Consider the following 12,880-nt stretch of genomic DNA (forward strand, 5'->3'; position numbering starts at 1 on the left):
CTTGATTTTTTTAACAATCTGAACAGTGACCATAGAAGTTGAACAATTATGTCAATAACATAAACCATTATGCAAACATTAACTAGAATTCTGTTTTGAAATTGTCTTCACAGCCTTCACATGTTCCCTTCAATATTTTCTGTGGGGACCAATTTTTTTTCCAACATAAATTTGACTATATAACAGAAAGTAACTTATTGTTGCTGGTACTTCACTTAAGCATCTGTCATAAGGATAGTGGGGTTAGCATTGCCTCTACTCACAGGAAAATTCCCTCACAGTTCAATTCAGTTCGACCTTGGTCAAGGATTAATGAAAAATGTTAAAAGCCCCTTTCCCACTTAGTTGTCCAAGCTTGCCACCCTCTGTTCAGAGGGGTCAGGACCACAGAGCTGCAGGTTGTCCAAAACTGATCAGTCAGATGTGGGTCTAAGAGGAGGAGGTCTAAGCTTTAGAATAGTTCATCCTCTGAATCTCTTCCATTCTGCTCTCTTGTCTTTGCAAAGATGGTTCTCACATTCCTCCCTCCAAGAGCTCTTCTCTTTTTAAATTCTGCTTTCTGTCTCTCTTTTGGCCCTTGTTATTTGGCATCCCAAGAACGAAAAACTGTCCCTAAAAGAATGTGTCTGAGAAGGGAATTTTAGGCTAGCATTTGGTTTGGCAGAGTGTTTGAATCTTTGTTTCTTCTTCACTGTGGGACAGGGTCAGGGAAAATGGCATTCAATGTACAAATAGAACAATTAGATAATACTTTGAGACATGCCTCCTATGTCTCAACTGTTGAAATGGCATGTTTTGCTTACAAAAAGACTGATAAAAATAGAATCGCATGATATAGGAAAACCATTAGTTAATAATGAGGGGATTTTTATTTTACAATTTTATTTTAAATAATCACATATTAATTAAGTATAAAATCTTTCATTTTTATCATAAAGATTTATACCACAGAAGATTTATAATTGAGGAGGGATATTAAAAAATGTGGTTTGCAAGGACTAAGAAAAAATCAACATAGATTTTTAATTAGGCATTCATCAGCCTACATAATTATTACCAACTTTAAGAAAAGCTTGTGTTAGCCTTCAGAAATAAATGCTATGTCTGTATGTATGTTATCCTTCAATTTTTAAAAGTAAAGTTTATTTTTTTAAAAGAGAACTAATATACTACCTAATGCACTTCTCTACATTTCACATTTTGTTTAGTATTGAGGACTATGCTGCTGAGCAACTGTTTCTTCTCATATTATTATATTAAGGGTTAGAAAAACTTTAGAAAAAGTATTCTGTAAAGGTGAACCATGCCTCTGTCCTTCAAGAGGACTAAGCAATAAATAGGCTGATGAGAAATAATTTAAGAGAATCGAATATCATAAGAGGTAGGTCTGCATAGGTTTAAATCTGGGAAACAAAAAGAGGATATAATCTGTGAATTATATGTTGCACATATAAAGGTGAGTTCTATAACATTTGGATTAGAAAGGATGAGGGTTGGCATTTATTTAGAAGTAGGAAAGCCAGTGTCATTAAAAAATGTGACCATTGACCCCCATTCTGGAACAGATCAATGAATGGGTAGGGAAACAATGCTTGAACTGTTCAGCCACAACAGAAATGAAACGGACCTCTCCTTACTTGAAGATTTAATTTTAACTAATTTACAGCCCCTAGTCTAGGCGAAAAAAAAGAGTAAATCAAACACTCTAACCAATTCTCCCCAAGATTAAACCTTTGCTTTAGCCATAGACAGAGAAAGCAGTACATTTTATTCAATAGTTATTCCTTCCAAAACAACAAATACGTCTACCCAAAAGACAGAACAGGCAGCTTATTACCCAGAAAAAAACTACATTGTCCATTTCCGTTATGTCATGTGTTTGTTCTTGGTGAGTGATAAATTAAGGTACTTCTTTTGAAGGAACTTAGAGTTCAGATTTTGGCAAGGTCTGAAGAGGAAATTTCTAGAGCCCTGTCTTTTCTTCTCTAGACCACTACACTGCACACTGGCTACACTTTCTGAGGCTACAATGGGAGGTCTCTTTTTAGGATGTGCAGCAAGATATTCATGTAGTCAGCTTGCTTTGTCTTTTTTATCTCCTACGCTTTAGGACACCAAAACACTATCTGATTCGATGTCACGTAGCAAGAGGTTACAGCACAGTAAATGTCTTGTTTTTGTTCTATTTGACCTATTTTGTTAGGGTGGCATCAATTAATATAATTAGTTCACTGGCCTGTGTCTGTATTTACGTTTGGAAAAGCAAAAGGCAACAATAAGAGAGCTGGCCTAATTCTGCAATACCCCACTTCCTGCAACATCTCCCAGATCTCCCCAATAAGCAAGTCTGAAGCACGCTTAGAGGCTTAGAAAGACTCTAGATCTCAATGGCTTCCCTTTTGACTCTTAGGATATTACTATTTTTTAAGTGCTGATCTGGAAATGAGATTATTTGGAATATTGGTAAAGCATTGAGTAGGAGTTTATAATGCAATATAATTTCTACCAGCCTTTCAGAACTCCCTGTTGACTTTCTAAAAGGCCATAAGACACAGTCTAAATAACAATGGAGTAAAATGATAACTTAGGAAAGGAGAGAAAATGATTGGGATAAGGAGTCGAGGAAAAGAAAACAAGTAATAAGGAAAGGTGCATTTAACACATACCATGTGGGAGAAGGTTAGTAGCACAACTAGAAAGAGTTATTTTCAAAGAGTCAATGTCCTCCTTACCTTGACAATTGCTCTCGTCCAATTCCCACAAAGTCTCCTAAAGAGAAGCCTGCCCAGTTACCTAGGACTGATAACAAGTTTCCCCAAAGCAATGTCCTATTAGAAAAACAGACCTCAACAATCACAGTAGAACCCTAAGCCAGCTACCTAGTCAATCTAATCAACTTAGGACTGTCTTCAAAAAATATGAAATAACAGCTAAAAATCAGTAGATATTTGCATAAAATTAATAACATGAAAGAGAAGGTCAAGAGGAACATAAAGACTCCGAAGGAAATAAAGGTAATTGAAGACACAGAAGATAACTTTAAAAAATATATAACTAATATCCTAAATAAATTGAGAGAACCTGGCATCCATAAAACAAAAGTATGCTATGAAAAAGAAGTAGAGAACTAAAATATGATTTCAAAATAAAAAACTTAATGTATGGGGCTTCCCTGGTGGCGTAGTGGTTGAGAGTCCGCCTGCCGATGCAGGGGACACAGGTTTGTGCCCCGGTCCGGGAGGATGCCGCGGAGCTGCTGGGCCCGTGAGCCATGGCCGCTGAGCCTGCGCGTCTGGAGCCTGTGCTCCGCAACGGGAGAGGCCACAACAGTGAGAGGTCCGCGTACCGCAAAAAAAAAAAAACAAAACAAACTTAATGGATGAACTGAAAAATAGAATGGACTACTCCCCACCCCCCCAAAAGTCAGCCCTTTTTCATTCCTATCACACTGACAAAGATTTTAAAAGTTAATATCCAATGTTGGCAAAGATGAGAGGAATCAGACACTTAAAATCTACTTTTAAAATCAGATTCCCAAGGGAAATCTAACAATATGTGTCTAAAACCTTCAAAATAGGCGCACTCTTAAACTGTTATATATAGGATGGATAAAAAACGAGGTCCTACTGTAGAGCACAGGGAACTGTACTCAATATCCTGTAATAAACCAAAATGGAAAAGAATATGAGAGAAAATGTATATATATGTATATATAGCTGAATCACTTTGCTGTAAATCAGAAACTAACACAACATTGTAAATCAACTGTACTTCAATACAATTAAAAAAAAAAACAGTAATTGGGGGCCACCTTAGAGGCTGTCTACCACAGGCCAGAATGATTTTTCCCTTTGGATGCTTCCTGTATTTTGTTATTGATATTGTGTTTTTCCCCTGGGTAGATATTTTTAGAATTTTTCATTACATTTGAGAGTAAGATTTTGCACCAGTTAAAAAAAAAAAATAGGCACACTCTTTAGATATTCAGCTAACAGTTCAATTGCTAGGACATTAAACTGAGGAAATGAACATGGACATAACATTGGAAATAATTTAAATGTCCAAAAATATGATTTTAGTTAAATATATTATGATGAACATATATAAAGGAAAATTATAAATCTACTCTAAAGTGTGACATAGATTTTAATTTATTGATATAAAAACAATTATCATTTTTAGATGAAATATCAAGTTACAAATAATATGCAGAGCAAAATTCCATTCTTTCGCTTATATATTTTAATTTCTAAGAACGTATATACACAGACAAAGGGGCTTAGAAGAATATAAAGCAAAATGTTACATAGGTCTCTTGCTAGTGAAACTACAGATGCATTTTTTTAGCACATTATATTAAGCGTGGATTACTTGAATGGTTTAAAAATGTAAGGAGATAGTAGGATATAGCTGGTAGTTTAAGTTGAGGAATGATGTCCAAAAAGGACAGAAGGTCAAACGGAACCCTAGGAAACTCTAACATTTACAGAAAAGGAGAGATCATCAAAATGACAGAAATAGAATTAGTAACACATACATATGCAGAGAGAGAAAGAAAATTTGAAGATAATGCTTATAGACATAAAAGGAGGTCAATTTCAAAAGGATAAGTTTCAAGTGTCAAATGTTGCAAAGAAGTTATTAATAATAATTACTATTATTTAGGATGAGAGCTAAAATGTATACAGTTGGTTTAACAATAGGATCACCATTAACATTCTCAGTCCCCAATACAGTGGGAGGGTGAGAAGAGAGGAGACCTCCAGAACAAACTATTTCTTCAAGAAGATCAAATGAGACTAGGAAGAGAAAGAGTGGGTGATAACTTTAAACAGAGGCAGAGAAAATGTAACGTTTTCCTAAAGTTGGGAAGGTACATCACGGAATAGCTGTGAAACTCAATGAGAAAATGCCAAATATGCTATTTTGAAAGATGGAAAATATCATATAATTGCAAGAAGTTACAATTTTACCATTTTTATGGAGATTTAAAAGCCAGTGTTCTTGAATGTGTCCTTTTAAAGTCCATTCCAAAAAATGGACCAGAGGACTAAGAAGAATTATGCTAATGTCCTAGAACCAGTAAGAGCCAGTTCCTGTTACCACTCCTTCGTAGAAAGACTCAGAATCTATGTGGATAAATTATCCTCATTTTATTTTCCCTCAAGCCTGGAGATTTCAAATTCTATATTTGGAACAATGTAATATAAATGAAGGAGTTTTCCCCATACTGGACCTAATAACAATTTATTACGTTTAGAAAAAACAAAACTGCAACATTAAAAAATTAAAGCAACATTTGCACTTTGAAGTTAGCCTTAGAAACCCCAGTTCCTAAAGGTCCTCTGTTACCCTCACATCTAATAAGCTTTTACTGAAGACCTTCCCTACAGCTGCGTTCTCCTGCCATGGGGCTCAGCTTCTTTCCTCCCTTCTCTGACATCCTCTCCCCTTCTCTGTCCCTGGCCACTGTCTACTGCCACCCCTGCAAATTTATGTTCACTTCTTATGCAGAATCATTTATCTACCTTCTCTACTATGGCCTTACAGACCAGAATGATTCAAACTCGAAGTGTAGGAATTACCTGAGAGTCTTGTTAAAATGCGTATTCTGAGTCAGTAGGTCTGAAGTGGGGTCAGAGATACTTCATTTCTAATAAACTCCCAGGTAATGCTGCTGCTGGTCTGTGGACTACACTTGAATAGTAAAGCTATAGACCATGTTTTGGGGACTTTACTTTCTAAATCTAAAGCCATTTTCAAGGCAATTTCTAAAATAATAACAGTTCTCACCATAGGAATAATTTCAATATCAACTGCTACAATATGTTTTTCAAGCTGCCACATTAATAGCCAACTTAATGTCATTATATTAAGTCATCTGCTGGTCTGTTCGTAGGCATGTTAATTATGCTCTCCCTCTATCACAAATTTTATTCAGATAGTTAAAGCAACCTTACACTGTGTAATACACATCACCAAAGGTTTAAATGGGCAACAAGTAGTTGTGCTTCTCTTAGAGGAAGAAACAGTAATCTTAACCTTGGAGGAAAAATGTTTGTAACAGAGACAATGCTGACCAAATATTCCATGTGCTTCCTTGCTTTGGAAGCAGATGTGAGTTTTGTTACTTCCACGCTAAGACGGTTAAGAACAAGTACGAAACTGAGTTATTTGTACTGAGGTGGATGGACCTAGAGTATGTCATACAGAGTGAAGTAATCCAGAAAGAGAAAAACAAATACCGTATGCTAACACATATATATGGAATCTAAAAAACATAATGGCTCTGAAGAACCTAGGGGCAGGACAGGAATAAAGATGCAGACGTGGACTTGGGGACACTGGGAGGGGGAAGGGTAAGCTGGGACGAAGTGAGAGAGTGGCATGGACATATATACACTACCAAATGTAAAATAGATAGCTAGTGGGAAGCAGCCGCATAGCATAGGGAGATCAGCTCAGGGCTTTGTGACCACCTAGAGGGGTGGGATAGGGAGGGTGGGAGAGAAATGCAAGAGGGAGGAGATATGGGGATATATGTATATGTATAGCTGATTCACTTTGTTATAAAGCAGAAACTAGCACATTATTGTAAAGCAATTATACTCCAATAAAGATGTTAAAAAAAAAAAAAAAGAACAAATATGCCTCCTCCATTGCTTTCCTTTCTTGTGGGGACATTGGATGCCATGTGTTCCAGATGGTACAACTAGAGATGTAAGAGATTTACACAAACCACATTGAACTTTACATTACTAAAAAATAAACTCTTATTTTACTAAGTCACTGAGATTCAGTGATTTGGAGATTAATTTGAAGATTTCTGGATTAAAGTGTTATCACACCATAGCATATATTACCCTAATTAACATAAGATTATGAAAAATTTAAACTAATGCCTATATTCAATAATGTGCTAATTTTCTCCTTTATTAATTCTAAAAATAAGAGAGTTCTAGTGAAAGCATAAAACACATAGATAAGACAGAGTACTTCAGCTTATTCCTTGAATAAAATAAACAATAAAGCAAAAGAATGAAAAAAAGCCCTAAATATATTTAAATATTAGAGAATAGCACCAAGAAAATATCAATTTTCTAAATTAGCCTATAATATAAATGGGGAAGTAAAGACCTTAGAAACCTTTATCACACATCAATCCATGATCCAAAAAAAAAAAAGGAACAAAATCTTATAAAATATCCTAAAGTCTAAGAAGGCTAAGGACAGATCACCTGGTATGGTTGGGGAGGACAATAAAGAGAAAGAGTTTTTCAAAAAGAAGGACTGGGCTTCTCCGGTGGCGCAGTGGTTGAGAGTCCACCTGCCGATGCAGGGGACACGGGTTCGTGCCCCGGTCCGGGAAGATCCCACATGCCGCGGAGCGGCTGGGCCCTTGAGCCACGGCCGCTGAGCTTGCGTGTCCGGGAGCCTGTGCTCCGCAACAGGAGAGGCCACAACAGTGAGAGGCCCGTGTACCGCAAAAAAAAAAAAAAAAAAAAATCTGGTCATGTCGGAATATTCCTGCTCAAGTGAGAAACAAGTTGTTATATACCTGGCTGTCCATTACTAAGATGGAAGAATAGATTTTGATGGACGTCTTATTTTTGAGGCATATTCCACTTTCAGATGTTCTACTCTGAGCTTTTTACTATGAGTCCAAAAGCTGCCAAGTGTAGGTGGAAACCAGAATAAGAGAATGCTCTCTAGCTAGTTCAAAGTTCATTTCAAACAGTCTGTCATGTAGCCGAGCCAGTGACTCATCAGATCTCATTGGGCTTAAGTGGTCCATAGGACATCAGGGTACTCTTGAGACACAGCTCAATTGTGAAATTCAAACGGTATGAATGGGATGAGCCTAAAGCACCACTAAGTGGCCTGGGCCAGTTTCTCATTCTCCTGACTTCTTTCCCTCCCTCCACCTCCCTTTGTGGACTCATGAGGAAAGGCCTACAGCCAAGAATGAAAAGGAAAAGATACCTCAGTGTGATGTACCAACATGAGCCAGAGGTAGACCTGCTACAAAGCTACAGCCAGAGATGAACTATAGCCTCTCTCAAGGGTGATCCTGAAGAGCACAGGAGAAATAAAACCTTCACAAGGGGCGGACAGATAAGCAGTTATTTCTCATTGTCCACTTTGCTTAGAATGAGAAATTATCAGAGATCAGAATCTTTGCTACTTTCTCAATAGTTACAACTTGTCTGTCCAGTTGTTCAGAGACCTGTAAAGAGTTAGATCTTAGGCCTAGAAACAAGGAAGCTTGGGCAAGAATTGCCCCAGAGCTGAGAATATTTGTGTTCCAAGTGGACAGCCTCATATCAGGGAGGTTCTTAATTATAAAAGGGGGCAGAATGGCCCACTTAATGATTGTCAGTTGTGGTTCTTCTCACAATATGCACCTAACATATTTTCCACTGAATTAGAAGCTGAGACTGCTATGTAGCCATTTCAAGTTCTTTACTCCTGTTGGAAAAGAAGAGAGAACTATGCTGGAATGACAATAATCAAGGCAAAATAGTGTAGTTGCCACATACAAATCAGGGTTAGAAGTGTTGCCTCTCCAGGATGACTACTATACACAATAGAAATTGTAAAGAAGAGATGGATACAATCATCCATAGGTGGGAACAACAGGGCTCAGGTTCTTCCTGAATAAGGGTGTGGTACATCTCATTGAGTAGACAAAAAGATCAAACATGAGGAACTGCCTAAAAGCAGGAGACATAGGAATTCGGTAGTGAAGGAAGAAGTCATAAATACCAGCTCTAGCTTCAAACCAAGAGAGACAGGCAAGCCCTAAAGCCAGTACCTGTATTCCCTTGCTTGTCTTTTTAAAATTATTTTCTGGAATATAGGATGTGTTGGTATACTACAATGTATCATTTCATCCATAGAGCACAGCACATTGACACAGAATTGTGACAGAACTAGAGGAGGCAAGGACATCACCTGGTGATACTAAACTAGGAAATGGTAGCCTTGAGCCTTCCTCTCTGAGTGTGGTGACTGGAATCTCTTGGAGAGGAGGTCCTTTCTGCTGTACATTAGTTATTTGCATTGTATTAGAAATATCTGCATTATATTTGAAATGTTTTTCAAATGGTGTTCATGGAAAGAAGGGCATGTGTGTATGTTGTACAGCCAGTAATTGGAATGTGTAGACTTCTCTTGTTTCTGCTTCCTTCCCAGGATCCATTCGTTTGTGGGAGCTGTTCTTCTGGTACTCCACCTGATTCTACTGAGCTGTCAACCACAGGACTCCAGAAACAAGCTAAGCCAAAATAATCAGCCTCTCTTTTCTAAGAAATTCAATCATGAACAGTTATGCACAGAACTAGAAGGCAGTTAGAACTGAGTCATCTGATAGCAGCTCCTCACATAGTGAGCACATGAGTTCCCACTATATAGATCACCTAAATGCCCAAGTCCCTGGCTTCCCTCGGCCTGGTTATTCAACATGCCATTAAGTAGGTCTTCCAATAAATCCACTCAGCTTTCTTTTTCCTCTATTTTTCTTTCTTACTTCCTCTTTTTTTCTTCCTTCCTTTCTTCCTGCCTTCCTTTCTTTCTCCCTTCCTTTCTTTTTCTTTCTTTCTTTCTGCTTTAGTTAGCAAGAGTCTTTACTGTTGCTTGTAGCTAAAGATTAATTAATATATGTATTATCAGGCTTCTCATATTTTTTCTCACAGTATTTTGAAAGTTTAAATATGCATATAGATCATTTAGCTAGTAAAGAGGATATTGAACTTGGTGGACAGAAAAGGTCTATTATGAAAAGCATGACTGTATATCCTAGATAGGATTAATGGCAAGAGAATACGGCATAGGGTGTTGTTGTTGTTGATGATGATGATGCTGTACATCAGATATCGTCTCTAACTCTTCCAGCAACAACCCCAACTCTAACCTAAGCTTGATAAAATCTCTCCAGAAAGAGGAAAGCAAAAAAGAGAAGGAAAATATGAGTCAGTAATGTCAAGGGTAGACTGCACCTAAGCAGAAGTGGAAGTCTGGAAAGGGCCAAATTAGCACAGCCAAAGGGGACATCCCCTTTCTTCTATTTTTCTTCACACAGCCTTTAGTGTGGTATACAATATATAGACAGTATAAGTTTTAAATCTATAGATAGACAGATACACATATACATATAGATGCAGATATAGATACAAGCATGTGTGAAAAGTCAGTTCACATCTCTGAACAATTTCAAAAAAGTTGAACTGGATGATTTCTCAACTCTCTCAAACCTAGAGCTGTGATTTTTAAACTTTTTCTTTAAATAGTGACTGTATTTCTGTGGACTAAACAATAAATCAAATATTTGGAATTCTAATTCTATCTCAAATTTACCATCTTAGGGAGTAAACACATTCCATCTGTATCTCGGTTTTCTCATCAGTAAACCAGAAATGATTTTTAATCCAATTAAACTAGAATTAAAGAACTAATTTATATATACTATCAGTGTCTATATACAACAAGATTTCTCCATATGTATGGTTTGATTATCTCTGTATAATACACATAGACACACACATCACTTTTTAACTCTGCCTAGATTCCATGAATATGTAACAATCTCTACAAAAAGAAAAGGTTTAGCAAATTCCTGTGGTGACAAGCAGTACGTGTAGCAAGCCATTTGTGCCTTTTTCTTCTCTCTAAAACACTGCTTATCATGTTTTATGTATTTACCCATATATTTCTCTGTAAGCACAATTAAGAACCTTGTTCTCTGGTACAGAGTTCAACAAGCAGACCCCTGAGAGGACAATGCATGGCCGTCCAGTCCATAAATGATTATCAGTGGAAATGTACTCTAGGCTCCCATGGATGGGAAGGTCATGGTTGGCTCTGGAGGATGCATTCTCTGTATTTTGTTGGCTTCACTTGTACACTCTAAAATCATATTTCCCAATAGGAAATATGTGTAGGGGTCAATAAAAACCTTTCTGTGTAGGGGTCAATAAAAACCTTTCTGTGATGAGAGCATACTCCATATGTTTAAGTGTTATTCCCAACATCTTGCCCTGTGATGTTCACATTATTTCCTATGTTAGTCTTTTCATATTGATTACAATTTACCAGTTATTTAGACCCAGTAGTTTTTCATGTTTTAATTATCCCCTCTGTGATTATTTTTTCTCTCCATTTCCAAATGTTCTTTTCTCTCTTCAGTGTTTTCTTTTGGTGTTCACTTTCATGAACTTTCATTTCATTCTGGTAGAATATTTTAGTGACTTCCAAAATGGAATGATTGCATTCCAGGAGAGTGTGCAAGATTATTCATTAAGGTACAGAAAGAAAACACCAGTGCTACTGTTCAGATTTATTTTGACTTTATCCTTTAAAAACTCATTTAAATATACATAATATAATGTTCATAGTATACTAGGTCAGAAGTGCAGGTGTGTAATAAACAGCTAAATATTTTAAAAAATAAAAACACTGGTTATCAGACAAATACTTGTTTGTCCTACTGAACTATATACCTAATGAGTTAGTGTATGTGGTCTATATATAGGCTTAATGATAGAGGTTTGTATGTTGAAATTCTGCTATTGTGTGTCTTTAATATAAAATCAACAAATGTTGTTTTAGCCTTTAAATTAGAATTTTAAAACACCTCATTCATCCTGATCTGTAACTAATAAAAACTAATAAACCTAGTAGAATGTTAGTAAATTCCTACTTAAGTCTCCTGACATTGTCATCTTTGAAAAGTTTACACTGGAGCTTTAACCAATCTAAAAGCTATGGTGTAATTCTGAGTTTATCTCTCCCATGCCATTTCCTGAGAATAAAACATAGCACAAGTAAGCATTTTTGACCAGTGAGCATGCTTAACCTTTAAAGAACAAACTAATTAACTGACAACTAAGATGTACTAAATGCCTTGATATCCATAGAGAGAGAGAGAGAGAGAGAGAGAGAGAGAGAGAGAGAGAGAGAGAGAACTCAATATCCTGCTTTGAATCCAGGCATGGGAACATAAAGAACAGGAAACACAAAGATAAAGTACAAAGAACTCATGCGACGATCTCAGATCAGTGGCACTCCGTCAAAAATCCTCAGTACGAAATTATCTGAGAACTACAATATTTAACAGTCCTTTTGATTTCAAGGTTAAAAAAATGACATCTCCGTACTGCTACGCAAACCCGCACTCATCCCCAAATAATTCGTGTGTCAATGTTGAGATAAGGAAACCAAGCTCAAAGTCCAGGCACAGCAGAGCGGAGGTAGGTTGCAGCAGCGGGTGCTGGTTGGGGACAGGCGCTAGTACAAAGAGAAGACAGAGTGGGCTGACTTTCCTCTCTACTTTTATACTGTAATGTGCTCATCCTTGTCCTATGACTGGGAACTTCAACTGTTTGGGGCAAATGGGTACGTGTTCTAATTACTTCATTGATATTTAGTATCACTCTTGTTCTAGAATCTGTCCTGTAGGGCAACACTTGATTCCCAGAGCAGAGTGACTATTGACCCTGCCTCCACCATTACACTGCCCGCTAGATCCACGGCTGATGGAAGCACTTGCTGGAAACTTTCTAGGAGGCTGCAGCCCTAGAAAAGAAAATCCTCCCAGCAGGGCTCGGAGTTCAGTTGGCAATGCTGAGAGAAGAAGACAAGACGCTATTAATTACTCACAGTTCGCCTCCAAGACGGGAAGCACTAGGGCGAGGCACGCCAGCAGCGCCCCAGAGCGCCCACCCAGGACCCTCATGGCGAAGCGCGCGGAGGCGCGGGCGGGGACTGTGGCGCGTCGCGGCGGGGACCCTTGCGCTCGGCGTGCCGCGGGTCTGCGACTGGAGCGCCGCTGTCTGAGAACTGCGGCGCGGCGACGCCTGCGAGCGAGCGCGCCTGCGGAGCA

The 12,880-nt window shown here is 37.8% G+C and overlaps 1 protein-coding gene across 1 annotated transcript in view; it reads right to left on the reverse strand.

The window, feature by feature from the left end:
- PROS1 (protein S) overlaps positions 1-12,880 on the reverse strand; it is a 57,232-nt gene extending 44,352 nt beyond the window's left edge. The window contains exon 1 of the mRNA XM_082839948.1: positions 12,658-12,880. Within this exon, the coding sequence (XP_082696074.1) occupies positions 12,658-12,733 (76 nt within the window). The 5' untranslated portion in view covers positions 12,734-12,880. The remainder of the gene's footprint in view (positions 1-12,657) is intronic.

This window comes from Leucopleurus acutus, assembly GCF_964270905.1.
Source record: "Leucopleurus acutus genome assembly, chromosome: 5".
Classification (NCBI taxonomy): Eukaryota; Metazoa; Chordata; class Mammalia; order Artiodactyla; family Delphinidae; genus Leucopleurus; species Leucopleurus acutus.